We start from the raw sequence: 16,108 nt of genomic DNA, 5'->3' as shown, positions 1-16,108 counted from the left end.
ACTACTTCTTTATCTTTTGTTTTCTCTTCAAGAACTTTATGTGAACGGATTACAATTTTAAAATTAAAAAAAATAATATTTTTTAATTTTATTTTTTAGGTATTCATTAAAATGATCATATTTGGTTAGTGTTAGTATACCAATATGACCAATTGATCTAATCCAATTAGTTATGATTAATCGAATCGAACCGATTAATTTAACATAATATTGGTTCAATTTAAATCACCAAATAATTATTACTGGTTGTCTAACACGTATCTAGTTGGATTCATCCAATTCCATCCAAATATAAATTTAATTATAACTAACAAACATACCGTAAATATTTTAAAAAATTACAAATTTCAAAATTTACTATTCAAAGATTCAAAATAAGCAAAAACAAAAAATGCTCGAAAAAAAAGTAAATTTGTTTGGCAACAAAAGTTTTAACTTTTAGTTTTAAAAAAAAGGCTCTCAAATTCAAAAACTACTTTAGTGTTTAACAAACACATTTTTTAATTTTTTTGCAAATTGAATTGATTAACTTTTTTTTTTAAATTATGTTTCATTTTATATTTTACAAATATATTTTTTTTACATGTATTAAAAGTTTACAGTTATTTTTGTCGATCTATCAACTACCACATTTCAACTAGTTTTATCTCGTATCCTTATTCATAGCATTTTTGGGTTAAATATGGGTATGCAAAAATCAAACCCAAACAAAGGAAAAAATATTATATGACCGAAAAAACAATCTAGAAAATATACATATAGAAAACAAATTAATGATTAAATGTATTTAAAGAAAAAAAATTAGTAACTCAATATATACATAAAAACTTTCACCAACTGATTATAATAATGTTTTTTGAACGAAGTCCAATGATAATTTTTTATCGATTATATTTTTATTTTCATTTTAAAATCTCAAACAAACTTTATTTTATCATTCATATATTTATTTGTAAAAAGTAATAACATTCTTCAGTTATTTATAAATAATGAAATAAATATTTTATGACATACACGAAGACCTTTAGATAAAAGTTATTCCAAAGTTTTTATTAATATGAAAAATAATGAACATGTTTTAAATATATTTAATCAACGATCTACAAGAAAATGGGCATGGAAGCATCCTAGATTTTTGACTTTGGTAACAAATTTAATGAATTTCTATCGTAATCACATTGCGTCGAATCTGATGCTCTTATTCTAACAAACTCACTCATCGCCGTACATCTTCCCTGCAAATCTCAGCCAACCATTGCCAAACCCTTTTTCCTCTCATAATCAAAACTCTATCTTTCCTTCAGCCTTCACCGCTGCTATTTATTTTTTCATATTCGTATTCCATTCTTTATCTGCAAAAAGCTTAATCACATATCTTCAAAATCATCGATCTAACACCCTTCTCCCATAATCTTTCACCTTTTTCTATCACCCAGCCTTTTTATAAGAACACCAGACCAACTTTAGAGGAAAAAAGAACTTGAGCTTTTACGACAAATCTGGCTATAAAGAGGTTAGATCTTCAAATATAATTTCTCGGTTTTCTTCAAATTCTAGATTGCTACATGCTTTTTTATTACGTTATAATTGTATTCGAATTCGACGCGGTTTCCCCAAATTCTGGATTGTTCATGGATTTATTTCAATTGATTCTATTTCAAAATTGTGTGTTTAGGTCATGTTGTTATTGTATATATCCTATGTTTTCTTCATATTTTAGATTGTTTTTAAGTTTCCTTCAAATTTTGTAATCCAAAACTGTGTGCTCTGATTACGTTGTTATCTTATATAAACATCATCTCCAAAATTCCATCTTTCTTTATTCCGATTATCAGGGTTTCTTACTTTTTAATCATACATGTGGATAACGTATCCAAATTGTGTTTTTAATTACCAAAAAAGATCGATAACATGTTGATGAATCATGTACCTAACATGATTTTGCTTGCATAGGGAGATTCTCTAATTTTTACGAAATGCATGTTTTGTTTCTATATGGTATGTTTCACATTTTGATTACATGATTCATGGAATTAGATGGTTATGGTTCATATATCGGTATTAACCATCGTTTTTGTCAGGCATTTGTTGTCTCTTACGCATGTCAAAAAGTGGGATCCAATAGGACCCAAAGGAGTCATTTCAGTCTGGCAGCTACAACAAGTTCAAACAGTTCTCGCACCACTAAACAGGTGTGGGTTGAAAATAACAATGAAGGAGGAGTGATTCCACTTTGCGTTTTGAGAAGATCAAGATCATCACACATCTGGAGATTGAGGCGTGTTTCAGTTGGCTTATCACTTGACTACGGCTAACACCACTCACTATTTCTCAATCTCAACTCAACTACTTATATAAACCATCTTACCTTTGTTTCAGCCTTTTCATTCCATCTTCATCTTCTAGATGTAGTTGATCACTGAGTTCGTTGTCTGTGGCTATACATTTGACATATAACTCAGTATAATCCAAATCAACCCAACCCAACCCAATCTAACCTAACCAGTTCCAACAAGATGTTTCGGTTTTCATGCTTTCATTCTCCCACTCATGCTCAGAAACCCAAGGTGAGCTTCCCAATCTTTTTGTAACTCTAATTACTTCAATTAGAGGCCCCATGACATAACATAACAGATTGTACTGTGTTGTGTTTGGCGTGCATTGGACTGGGACTGGAACTGATGTCAGTAGGACAAAATTTGCAGCCTTTTGTCCTACCCAAAAAAGTGGGACATGGACTCGCTCTCCATCTCTCGTTTGTGCAAAAGACGAAAACACCCTCATCATCCTCATTATCAAAAATAGCCTTAGAAAGTTTGTCCAGTCCAATAGCATCCTGTCTGGTCCCGTGTAACAAACGCAGTCTTTGGCTGCGTTTGTTACAATAGACGGGACCAGACAGTATGGGATAGGACATGACTCGACAAGCTTTTTAAGATTATTTTCGACAATGAGGGCAATGAGGGCGTTTTCGTCTTTTGCACAGACGGGAGATGGAGAGCGGGTCCATGTCCCACCTTTTTGGGTAGGACAAAAAGCTGCAAATTTTTTCCTATTGACATCAGTTCCACTCCCAGTCTAATGCATGCCAAACATAGTACAGTTTGTATTGACCATTGTATCTTTATATATTATGTAGAAAACGGTTCAATTGCCTACGGAAGCAATGCAAAAAACATTGGAAGATTACCATGTAAAGCAACCCAAGAAAGATCCTGTCTCTTTAAAAGAATCTCCCGAAGGCAAAAATGCTACTTCATCTCCCTCTTCCATGGTTCAAGATTGGAAATCCGAAGGACTTAAAAGCACAAATGACAACTACAGTGAAGATGGACACCAAATAAAAACAATGAGGAAGAGTGTGTCTCTAGGAACCGGCCTAGCACACTATCAAGACATGCCACCTGGCGATGAGTCATCATCTTCTCATAACAATCATAGTGATTCCGGAGGTCAAAATGACGAAAAAGAAGAGTATCATAATGCTCAGGCTTCAATTTCTCCTCAGATAAGTTCAAATTTGGTTAACCACACATCGGAACTTTCGCCGGAAAATTCCGAGATTCGGTTTTCCGGCGAAGGTACCGCCGGTTCTGGCAGCCAGACACCACCGTGTACTACTCCACATGCTATTGTGAAATCAAATTCATTGCCATATTTGCATTCGGATCACTCAAATGTTGTTCATCAATCTCAATCTTCTGAGGACTTGAAGGCATTCGATTCAAGACCAGATAATTCCGATAACAATTCCGGCGAAATCTCGCCGGAAAATGACAGTGAAGGTCATGATGATAAAATTGATGGCGATGATGGTTATGACTATGTGGATTCTGCAAAAGACTGGATTGTCCCTGCGGTGGATGAACTAGGGAAGGGTAAAAGCGTCCAAGAAGATTATTCAGATTGTCGGTGGGAGGAATTGCCTAATGAGGATTTCAAGATTAAACGTATTGAGAAATGGGTTTTGGATCTTCAACATTGTTCTTCTTTGGAAGAAACAAATGTTGTTTCCGACATTATTGATCAACATGGGCAAAATGGTAAAAGTGTCGTCTTGGATCCCATGGCAGCTTCGAAAAATGACGCAAAAGCCCTTTTGGGTATGGATGCTGCTAAGAGATATATTTCTAGTTTGGGTGCTTCGGCCACATCAGCACAGCTTTCAAACCATGGATTAGTTGTTATCCCTTTTCTCAGTGCTTTCACAAGCCTTCGCGCGCTTAATTTGTCAGGAAATTCAATAGGTTTGAATCCCATCATTTTCTTTTTGATAATATGTTGTCTAATTTCATTAATTAATGATATTATTTGTTTTTTTTAGTGAGGATAACTTCAGGTGCACTTCCTCGTGGACTCCATATTTTAAATATTTCAAAGAACAGTATTTCCACCATTGAAGGTCTTCGAGAACTCACTAGACTACGTGTACTTGATCTTAGCTACAATCGTATTCTTAGAATTGGACATGGTATGTACTTTTAAATTATTTTTATTAGAATATTATAAGACAATGGCCTAATTGTGTAAGTATGTGTGTTTGGAAGGTCTTGCATCATGTTCTTCATTAAAAGAACTGTACTTAGCTGGAAACAAGATAAGTGAGGTGGAGGGTCTACATCGTCTCCTAAAACTGAACGTCTTGGATCTTCGTTTCAACAAGCTGTCCACCACAAAAAGCCTGGGCCAGCTTGCAGCCAATTACAACTCCTTACAAGCAATCAGTCTAGAAGGCAACCCTGCTCAGAAAAACATAGGAGATGAACAGCTGAAGAAGTTTCTACTTGGTCTTCTTCCTCATCTTGCTTACTTCAACAGACAATCAATCAAATCTGGTACCATGAAAGACTCGGCTGACCGAGCTGCCCGGCTTGGGATTTCTGCTCATCAGATTGAGCGTGGGGTAAGGGCGGAATCGAAAAAGTCAACACATGGAAGGAAAAGTCAACCGGCGGCTGGTCGTGGGCGGCATGGGCGGTTGCCGCCTAGTGGGGTGAAGGTGACGGGTGATAGGCAGCAGTTTCATGATGCGAGTACGAGTCTTTTGAGCTTTATGCCGGATCTTGCGATGAGAAGAGCTCATAGTGAAGGGTTGTTGAGAGCTGTTTGAGATTGGAGAATAATGGAAGTTTGATGATTTGAGTGTGTTTTTTTGTTTTGGATTTGGAGTTTGGAGTTTGCATTTGTGGTTGTTTATTGTGATATGATTGTTTTCATTCTGTTAGTTTGGGAAAACATTGTTGTTTTATTTGGATTGGATGATTGTTTATTTATTTGATACTTCTGATTGGAAATCAAGCATTGAAAATTCTAAATATATTTGTTTAGAGATATTATGACTAATTAGGGATATTTAAAAAAAATGAATATATTATATTTTGAAATAAAAGTATTTGATCCACTTTTCATGTGTTTATTGAAATGACTGTTGGGTCCAGATTAGATTAGATTTATGTGTTCTGGACTACAATTTAGGGCATGTTCGGCAAAACTAGCGGGTAGCTTGTAGCGTTTTGTTAAACGCTATATGAAATAGCATTTGGATTTGAAGCGTTTTGATTAAACTAACGCTAGAAGCTTGTAGTGCCAAACGAGGCTTTCTGTTTTAAACAGAGTGTTTTGTCAAACGCTAGAAGCTAGAAGCTCTCAAACGCTCTAAAACGCTACGTGCCGAACACGCCCTCAATCATGTTGGAGGCAACATATTATATGACAAGATGCGACAAAATGATTTTGGAGTTCTGGACTGAGAAGTGTATTTCAGGACCGTTGCTATTTTGTAGTCCTATTTGTGTCCACATAAATGTTGGTTAAGGTTTACACATGCTATATTTACCACCATGAATAGAAATGATCTAAAACTAAAAATGAATTCATCCAAGCAAATCCATGAAGAAAGTTTTGTTAACTTTCTTTTCTAGTGTTGTAATCTTGAAAAAACCAATCCTGAAACATGTACACATATCAAGAAAGACAACCCCGTCCGGTTTAAGTTATTTGTTGTCATAGGGTGTGTGGTAAGATTCAACTTTCTAAATTGCTTGTAATTCAAGTTTCATTAATATTGTTATGATTGATTATCAAATAATTTGTAGATTCACACATTTCTAAATTGCATGTGACCATTGAATTTCATAGTCAGTCCCTTTGTCCTCTTAAAGGGAACTACTTAGGCAAAATCTCTTTAGCGGTTTTCATGAAAGGAAACAACTAAATTCTGCCCCTAGAGCCTAGATTACAACAGACTGGACATAATATAGTGTATGAAATCATGGTTCTAGATTTTAATGAGGCCAAGGAATGTATTGGCGTGCTGGAATGAAAATAGTGTTCTCAATCTACAATATTTTATGTGAAAAACAGTAACATTCTGATATACTATGTGGTCATACAATAAAGGCAGTGCAATCGTAAAATTTTAGGCAGTCACCATTTCGTTTATATTTTTTTTCATGTATACCGAATAGAAATAATGCATCATATACCAACTCCCGGAAACATCAAATGAAGCGAAGGTCGTTAAACCCCCTCCGATGGAGTGTGAGAACATAAGAACCATTATTAACTATTGGATTAAGGATTTAGATGGCCAAGATTATTCTATCGTGTGTGTGTGTGTATATATATATATATATATATATATATATATATATATATATATATATATATATATATATATATATATACACACACATAAAATCAAAACATATACAAAAGGGTATATTCGTCTTATTGGGTTGTATAAACTTTGAAAATAATGATATGTCTAACCCGTAAGCCAGATTCTTCATCGTTGTCATCTCAAACTACCACGCAAGCGGTTAACGAAAAACTTTAGGAATATTTCAAGAATCTTCAAGCATTACAACGCATGATATTTATTTCAAAATACATGTTATACTATTACTCAATTATATTGAAGAACTTGAATACATATAAAAAATAAAATAACATAATTATAATTTTATATCAAATATATCAAGTTAAAAAAATATTTTATCAATAACTAATAATAAAAAGTTATCAGTCTCATGCTCGATGAAAAAAAAACGCATTGAAAAAAATAACCCATATCATAACGCCCATGGCACGTCTTTACCAACTTTTGCACCCACCACTCCTAACATCATCACCATAGTTGTTTTCGAGATTTCAGAGTCGAATCTTTCCTCAATGGCACGCTTGATGCGTTTTTTTTTCGAACCGTGATTATATGCCAGCTATGTTTAATCTTAATTAAGTTTTCTTATATTAACGTCTAGTTCACGTGTTTTAGCAAAGAAAAGAAAAGAAGGAGAAAGAAAGTAAAGAAAGAAAAAAAGAGAAAAAAAAAAGAAAAAAAAATTATATTTTATGTTTCCGAGTTAAAAAGAAATAAAAGAAAAGTTAAACATTTTGTTCATTTTCTTCAAATCCTTCCAAATTAGAAAGAAAATTAGGAGATAATTTTTTCTTTCAATTTCTTTCCACTTCCATCTTTTAATAAAACTCCATCAATTTTTGTTTTTATTTTTTCTTACTTCCATCTATTCTTTTATTTCATATGGTTAAATTGAGCTCGGGAACAAGATACATGAGATTTGATTAAAACGAAATAAAATGTTAATAATTATAAGACTTAAGAGTATTAATTACAACATTCAAGGATAATTTTGTTTTACTTTTATTAAGAAACTAGTTGTGAGACCCATGTATTACATGAGTTAATTTAAAAAAAAAATTAAATATAAATGTCAAATATTTGAGAACTTTGAATTTATAAGAAAATCAGAAAAACAATGAATTATTATAATGAAAATGTTTTTATCTTTTAAGTTTAAACAGATAATTTAAATAAATAAACAAAAGAAACTAATGAACTTTAATTTTGAGAATTTTGAAATTAAAAGGTAAGTTGATTAATGAATTTGATATTCATTTATTACTACATTTATTGCAATTATTACATTAAAATATTATGTGATATTTAATAAAATAGAAAAACTAATAAAATGACATGTGGAAAAAAATTTAATTCAAAACAACCACAAAATGATATTTGACATATTCAATGAGAATGTGACAAATGGTAAAAAAACCTTCATTTTGGGAATAATCTTACATCAAATATATCAAGTTAAAATACATTTTATCAAAAACTAATAATAAAAAGTTATCAGTCTCATGCTCGATGAAAGAAGCAAAAAAAAAAAAAAAAAAAAAAAAAACACACGTTGAAAAAAAACTCATGTCATAACGACCATGACACGTGTTTACCAACTTTTGCACCCACCACTCCTAACATCATCACCATAGCAGTTTTCGAGATTTCAGAGTCGAATCTTGCCTCAATGGCACGCTTGATGCACTTTTTTTCGAACCGTGATTATATGTCATGTATGTTTAATCTTAATTGAGTTTTCTTTTATTAACGTCTAGTTCACGAGTTTTAGCAAACCGTGCTTATTTTGTTCATTTTCTTCAAATCATTCCAAATTAGAAAGAAAATTAGGAGATAATTTTTTTCTTTCAATTTATTTCCACTTTTGTCTTTTAATAAAACTCCATCAAATTTTTATTTTTATTTTTTCTTACTTCCATCTATTCTTTTATTTCATATGGTTAAATTGAACTCGTAAACAAGATACATGAGATTTGATTAAAAAGAAATAAAATATTAATAATTATAAGACTTAAGAGTATTAATTACAACATTCATGGATAATTTTGTTTTACTTTTATGAAGATAGTAGTTGTAAGACCAATGTATTATATGAGTTAATTTAAAAAAAATTAAATATAAAGGTCAAAATATTTGAGAACTTTGAATTTATAATAAAATAAAAAAAATAATAAATTATTATAATGGAAATATTTTTTATCTTTTAAATTTAAACCGATAATTTAAATAAATAGAAAAAAGAAACTAATAAGCTTTAATTTTGGGAATTTTGAAATTAAAAGGTAAGTTGATTAATGAAATTGATATTTATTTATTATTATATTTATTGTAATTATTACATTAAAATATTATACGAAATCTAATAAAATAGAAGAACCGATAAAATGATATGTGGTAAAAAAAATTAATTCAAAATAACCACAAAATGATATTTGAAAAAACATCATAAATGGTCCCTGTAGTTACCCAAAATCAGAAGTTTAATCCCCATGGTTTAAAAACCTCATAGATGGTCCCTGTGTTTTCAAAACTTTTGACGATTGGTCCTTATTACTAACTCCGTTAACTTTTGTCCGTTAATTGAGGGGCATTTTCGTCATTTCACACCACAGGGACCATTTATGATCTTTTCAGTTATTTTTTTAAAAAAAGAAAAAACTAAATATAATTATTTAATATATAAAATCTCTCTCTCTCTCTCTCTCTCTCTCTCTAAAATTTGGTTACGTCTGCACAAGAAAAAATCACCTCAAAAATAAGATCTTTCACTTCTTCAATTCAATAACCTATTTACAAAATTAACAAAAAATAAATGCAGAAGATTCACGCTCATTCCACCATTGACCATCTTTATCTCGAGCTCCTCTCTCAAGATTCAAAGGTTTCACCATCTCTGTTACTTACTCTCTCAGGTTATTCAACTCACAAGATTTGTCTCCATATTATTTATTAACCCCAATTCAGATTATAATCATTCATCACCGCCTTATATTTTTCCAAACAATTTAGGGTTCAACAGTTAGGTATGGTCCAGAGAGGTATCATGATTACTGTTTTTGGCTCTGTTCTTCATAGATCTTGTTCCAGCGACAACATTTTCAAGCAACAGTTGGATGTGGGTCTATAACCACTATGTTTGGCCTCCAACAACATCAAGATAAAAGAGAATGAGAGGTGTTGTGATCGAGTTTTTATTCCAACCGGTGACCAATGTAAGAAATTTGGAGAGGTAGAGAGCGAGAGAGGGATGAACCTGGGAAATCCTTGGCCAGTTGTGGTAAGTACATGGCCAAATATCTTTGCTCTTTCTTCATTTACTCCTCTAATTGCTGCTTTAGCCAACATACTTCTTAAGCTATCTTTCTGCTACAAATCATGGGATAAAATAGTTAGTTTATGGCAGGATCTCATGGTTTGGCACATATTATCAAACAGTTGGTGTGCATTCCTTTTGTGTGACAAATACTGCATACCGTATGTTTATACAGCTTACACTTGGCCGTATCAAACTACCTAGAATGTGGTCGTAACAAATACTGAAAGAATCGGCTTTATCTCCTAATCGATTTAGAATCGATATCAAACCTTTGAGACTTTATCTCCTAATCTGAAACTTTAAGCCTTTGATCAGAACCAAGGATGAGAAACAAAAGAAAATCAGAGGCTTTCATCAAACCTTTATCTCCTAGTGGATTCAGAAATTAGTTTCAGAATACTTTGCAAGAGAATCGAGCGTGAGAAGCATCTGTGAAGCAACGAAGGTTGAAAATCAAAATTGGGTGTAGATGGCGTCTGAAGATGAGATTTTAGCTTTGATTTAGAGGAATCAAGGGCTATTATTGATGGTTGTAACATTTAGATGTTGACGGGAGGGAAAGAAAGGCGATGATCGGAGAAGAGACCAAGTCGCCACTTGAGAGAGAGAGAGAGAGATTTTATATATTAAATAATTATATTTACTTTTGAAAATATCATAAATGGTCCCTGTGGTGTGAAATGACGAAAATGCCCTTCAATTAACGGACAAAAGTTAACGGAGTTAGCAATAAGGACCAATTGTCAAAAGTTTTAAAAACACATGGACCATCTATAAGGTTTTTAAACCATGGGGATTAAACTTCAGATTTTGGGTAACCATAGGACCATTTATAATGTTTTTTCTTAAATAAAACTCGGTGGAGAATGGAGGTGCCAACTCGGAAACACAATTCCTTCGAAATTTGGATGTCCAAAACCCGCCAAAGTGAACTTTAAGCATCTCAACGACTCAACCTTTAAACCCTAGTTTTCGCAGAAAAAATTAATTCTAAACATTCTTGAATGGTGAGGGGAATGATATCAGTCGATCGTTGGGCTGAAGGCAGTCAGGTTTATTTCTTAACTCATCTTCACGCCGATCATACCGCTGGCTTGTCGTCTCGTTGGAAGAAAGGTCCACTATTCTGTTCTTCCATCACTGCTAAGCTTTTCTCTCCCAAATTCCCCGGTTTCGACCTTTCATTGCTTCGAGTTCTCGAAATTGGACAATGGTACTCGTTATCTTTGGTTTCATTGTGGTCTGGCTTGGAAACTAGGGTTGAAGTTATAGCCATTGATGCCAATCATTGCCCCGGTTAGTCTGATTTGGATTTGATTTCGTCACTTGTTTGATTTCAATTTCTCAATACATTCTGTTCGTTATTGAATGAGTGCTTGATTTATACTTTGACTTCCAATTAAAACTTATCAGTGGTGAACTATGCAACTGAATAACATGGTAATGTATTCTGGAGTCTGGACCATTTTGTTTGGGCAGGATGATTTACTAGTTGAGGTATAATTGATTTTGATTTTTTCGTCTCAAAGCTCTTGTTTAATATGCTTAAACTTTTGACAGTTTTCATTTTGAGGTTTCTTTGACAGATAAATTGAAAAGCTTTGCTTGGTGATAGATTGAAGTTCTTTTTTGAATAAACTGTAACTGGAACTGCTTCAAGCACTACTTGAATCCAAAAATTTAGCCACTTCATCCTTTCCCTCCATATCTCCCTGCATATATAAAATATGTAACTGATGCAAGTTCTTGAGTTTCTTGTATAGATTGATATGTAACATTTATATTCAAAAGTTTTGTTGTTTCTTTGATTTGAGCTATTCTTTTTGTATGTGGCAGGTGCAGTTATGTATCTATTCCGAGGTGATTTTGGGAACATGCTTTACACTGGTGATTTTCGTTGGGAAGTATCAAGTAAAATTACAGAGATGGGAAAGAACATGCTTCTTAGTGCTCTCAACAATCATAAAGTGGATACCCTTTACATAGATAACACTTACTGCAACCCATCATATTCATTTCCATCTAGGGAAGTTGCTGCTCAGCAGGTGATATTCTGTATTTCTGTTATTATTATTAGAGTAAATTACAAAAATGGTCCCTTAGTTTAGCTGATTTCTTGCAATTTTGATTCCAAAAAGTTTTCTCTTGCAATTTTGATCCTTACTTGAGTTTTTTATTAACTTTTTTGCCCTTGTTCCAAGTAAAATGATTATATTACTCTTTTCAGATTAAAAAAAAATATTTGTTATTGTATTTAACTTCAAATTATAATATAGGATGCTTTTCAGGACCATAATCTGATTGAAAAATCTTATATCTGCAGGTGGTGAATATCATCAACTCTTATCCTGAGCATGACATCATCATTGGCATAGACTCATTAGGGAAGGAGGATTTATTACTCTACATCTCAAACACACTGAATGTAAAGGTAATATTCACTATTAATCATATAGTTGTGTTATCATGTCAACAACATATGTTAGGATCAGGATCAAATTGAGTGCATATTATGCAGATTTGGGTGTGGCCAGAGAGATTACAGACAATGCATATTCTAGGATTACATGACAACTTCACAACCAAAACCACTTTAACAAGAATACGAGCTGTCCCTCGTTACAGTTTTAGCATTGAAACCCTAGAAGGACTAAATACCATGCGTCCCACCATTGGCATCATGCCATCTGGCCTTCCATGGGTACTAAACAAAAACAAATCTTCTTGTGGTCTTCCCTCTATGAAGACAGAGACAATTGATTTAGATACTGGAAATAGATATAGAAATAAAATTGAAAAACAGCATGAGTACATGTACACAGTTGCGTATTCTGATCACTCATGTTTCACAGAGATAGTGGAGTTTGTTAAGTTCATATGCCCAACTCACATGAAAGGTATTGTGTCTTCATCATCTTCTTATGTTGATCCTTGTTACCATCTTCGCCACATCTATGGAACATCAAGTTTATATAAGAAACATGTGGGTGAGGAAGAAAGGGAATGTAAGTCTGATGAAAAGTTAAAGAGAAAAAGGATCAAACAGTATCATTCAAGCTTTTGTAAAAGTAGGGTCAGTTTGTTAAGAAGGTTTAAATGTGGTGTGAAGTTAAGTAATCAAGAGTGTTGTGATGATTGAACTACGTACTGTTTGTGCTTAAATAGGTTAGTGGCTGTAAATTTGTACTGTATATGTGCAACTTGAAAAGAGCGTATGGAAATAAATAAATGATTGTATTTGGACTTAAAATTTTTTTAGCAGTTATTTACGTTCTTAGAAATGGAATGGTTGGAGAATGGACAACATAATCATTGTAGTTGTGTGTTATCAGATATTTTATTCTAGTTCTGAATAATGTATTTGTTAATCAAAAGAATTGTTGCTTCATCTTTAGGTTTCCAAGTATTAGTTTATCCTTACTGAGTGATTCTTATTTGAGAATGAATGTAATCATAGGTTCCATTTACTTTAGAAATGAAATGAATGAAGAATGTAATCATAGGTTCCATTTACTTTAGAAATGAATGGAGAATGAAATAGTTATTGTTAATCTTGAAAATGTTATATGAACCATTGCCAAGAAAATTAACAAAGCTGGGGAATTTTGGCCATTCATTTGTTAATTTCATGGGATCATATCCATTGTGGATCCTTCTACATGGGCTTATGACATGGTTGATTGGGCTTTTCTTTCAGTCCATTTGGCTTCCAAGCTGTTATGATCCGGTGGACATTTGTGACATGTGTTACATGGACATCTTTCTGTATTAGCATTAACGGCGAGCTTTATGGCTTCTTCAAAGGGAAGAGGGGTTAGAGATTGTGTTAGATTGTAACATCCTAAAATTCAAGGCCAAAAATTACATTTTTAAATAAGTTATTATAAAACCATAAATATAAAAACATCCATAATAACATCCCATGTCAAAACCAAAGTGTCAATAGTCAAACATGTTATCATAAAATAATATCAGAGTGTAATCCAAAAGATCTCATGTGCGGAAAAACACAGTGTGATGCGCTGCGATCGAGCCGACTCCTTTCCTTTGAAAACGAAGTACCTGAAACCAAAACTAAAAACCGTAAGCACAAAGCTTAGTGAGTTCCCCCATCATACCACACACCATACAATAACATACTGCCAGACAATTCTGGGTGCCTAACCTACCCATGTCAAGCCATTCTGGGGTGCTTGACTTACCCAGGTCAAGCCATTCTGGGGTGCTTGACTTACCCGTCGATCTATCTCAATCGACTACTGGGGACTATTTCACCCCTACCATTACCACATAATAACATAATATAAACATACTGCCAGACAATTCTGGGGTGCCTGACCTACCCATGTCAAGCCATTATGGGGTGCTTGACTTACCCGTCGGTTTATCTCAACCGACTAGTGGGGACTATTTCACCCCCTACTACCACTATCACATATAACATATCATGCTAGCACATAAACATACTAGGTGGTAGCAAACCAGACAATTATCACAAAGACAATCATCTCAACTATAATCAACTACTAGTGGGCCAGCCTTGGTGCCTTAGACCCACTTCTACAGGAAGGTAACTCACCTTACACTGCTGAAGTCCCGTAGACACAATCCCAACTGCTGGATGACATATTCCCGAACTGTCAATATCAAAACATCACCCAGTTAATAATTGGGTCCCAACACATAACCATAAGTTCTTGGAGTAACAGGCTACATTACCCCATCTTGGCTTGATTCAAGCCCAAGGCCCAATCCAAAGGCCCATAAGTCAAATTAGGTATCAAAGCCCAACATAGGCCCAAACCTCTACATGGTCTTCCCCCTAAGGCCCAACCATTTAATCCAGTCCAAACAATTGGCATTCAAAAATGCCCAATGTCTCATAATCATCAAGGCTCAAATAATGGCCCATCTATGACCCAATTTTCCAAATTGTGCCAAACCCCTCATATGGGCCTTACCCTCAAGCCCATCCAATTATTCTAGTCCATATGATTGTTCTCGAATGGCCCATTATTGGCCCAATCACCAAAGCCCAATAGAAAGGCCCAACATAAAGCCCAAGTGAAATTAGGGTTTCACATAAAATGACAATTAGGGTTAAGTGTTTCTCACTTAACCCATTAAGGACTTAATCCATTAAGTCCATCACTCTTCTAAATAAATCATATGGTGTGATTGGGTGTAATTTACAATTCAATTCCAATGGCCAAATGTGGGTCCCGATAAATCCAAGCCCATATATCCAAAATTAGGGTCTTCTAAACCCTAGTTAGGGTTTCCAACCCCATCTTAGCCCAATAGGCCCGATATCTAGGTCTTTTGATCAATTAGGGTTCATTAGGCCCATTAGGGTTTCACTAGGCCCATTAGTTACATGTTTGGGCTTTTAGGTCAATTAGGGCATCATTGGGCCCATTAGGTTTTCATTGGGCCCACTAGGGTTTTAGTCCCTTTGTCCAAACATCCTAAACGAGTCACAATACAAACGAGGCACACCGCCACCCGACAAGGCGGCTGGTGGCGGCAGCCACCACCCTACGGTGGTGGTTTTGAGTTTCATTTTATTATTCTAGCTTCGGTTACAATATTACAATGAAAATACCAAAAGGACACACACACGCACTCACTAAAATAAACACACACGACCACCCTTGCGGTGGCCGACGATGGCATATGGTGGCAGCCACCACCTCACGGTGGTGGTGGTTTTCCGGCCAAACAAAGGCCATACAACATCAAACCAATCAAAATACATTCACACACCATAACTCACACATATAGCCACCACCACACGGCGGCTGGTGGTGGCAGAAAAGGGAACAATGGCAACAGCCACCATGGTTGGTGGCCATGGTAGTTTTCTTCGACTTCCGGCCGACCAAAGCACCGACACACACCAACATATTCTGCAATACGCATCCATACACGAGCATAAACGACCCACCCCGCTTGTACTTCAGTCTCAGAGGAGGAGGACGGTGGCGGAGGGACGACAAAGGGTTGGCAGCACGAAACAGCGGTATCAGCAGGAGAAGAAGACGTCTGTTTGCGTCCTCGTCGGCAACTGGAGCAACAACGGCTCTGATAGCGGCTTAGACATCGGCAGTCGCTCGAAGATTCAACAGATA

The 16,108-nt window shown here is 34.5% G+C and overlaps 2 protein-coding genes across 2 annotated transcripts; both read left to right on the top strand.

The window, feature by feature from the left end:
* Positions 1–1,204: 1,204 nt before the first annotated feature.
* Positions 1,205–5,315, top strand: LOC145166162 (uncharacterized). Its single transcript, XM_079085085.1, has 5 exons — positions 1,205–1,513; positions 2,082–2,567; positions 3,140–4,247; positions 4,325–4,471; positions 4,548–5,315. The coding sequence occupies exons 2-5, from the start codon at positions 2,517–2,519 to the stop codon at positions 5,108–5,110; spliced, it is 1,869 nt and encodes a 622-aa protein (XP_078941211.1). The 5' UTR covers positions 1,205–1,513; positions 2,082–2,516; the 3' UTR covers positions 5,111–5,315.
* A 5,547-nt stretch (positions 5,316–10,862) lies between these two features.
* On the top strand, positions 10,863–13,221 carry LOC145162477 (DNA repair metallo-beta-lactamase family protein). Its single transcript, XM_079081612.1, has 4 exons — positions 10,863–11,273; positions 11,814–12,022; positions 12,301–12,408; positions 12,496–13,221. The coding sequence occupies exons 1-4, from the start codon at positions 10,982–10,984 to the stop codon at positions 13,114–13,116; spliced, it is 1,230 nt and encodes a 409-aa protein (XP_078937738.1). The 5' UTR covers positions 10,863–10,981; the 3' UTR covers positions 13,117–13,221.
* The last annotated feature ends 2,887 nt before the right edge of the window (positions 13,222–16,108 follow it).

This window comes from Lactuca virosa, chromosome 3 (genome assembly GCF_052849685.1).
Source record: "Lactuca virosa cultivar CGN04683 chromosome 3, Lactuca_virosa_CGN04683_v6, whole genome shotgun sequence".
NCBI lineage: Eukaryota > Viridiplantae > Streptophyta > Magnoliopsida > Asterales > Asteraceae > Lactuca > Lactuca virosa.
The sequence above is the reverse complement of the archived record's forward strand: the minus strand, read 5'-3'. Positions and strand labels throughout refer to the sequence as shown.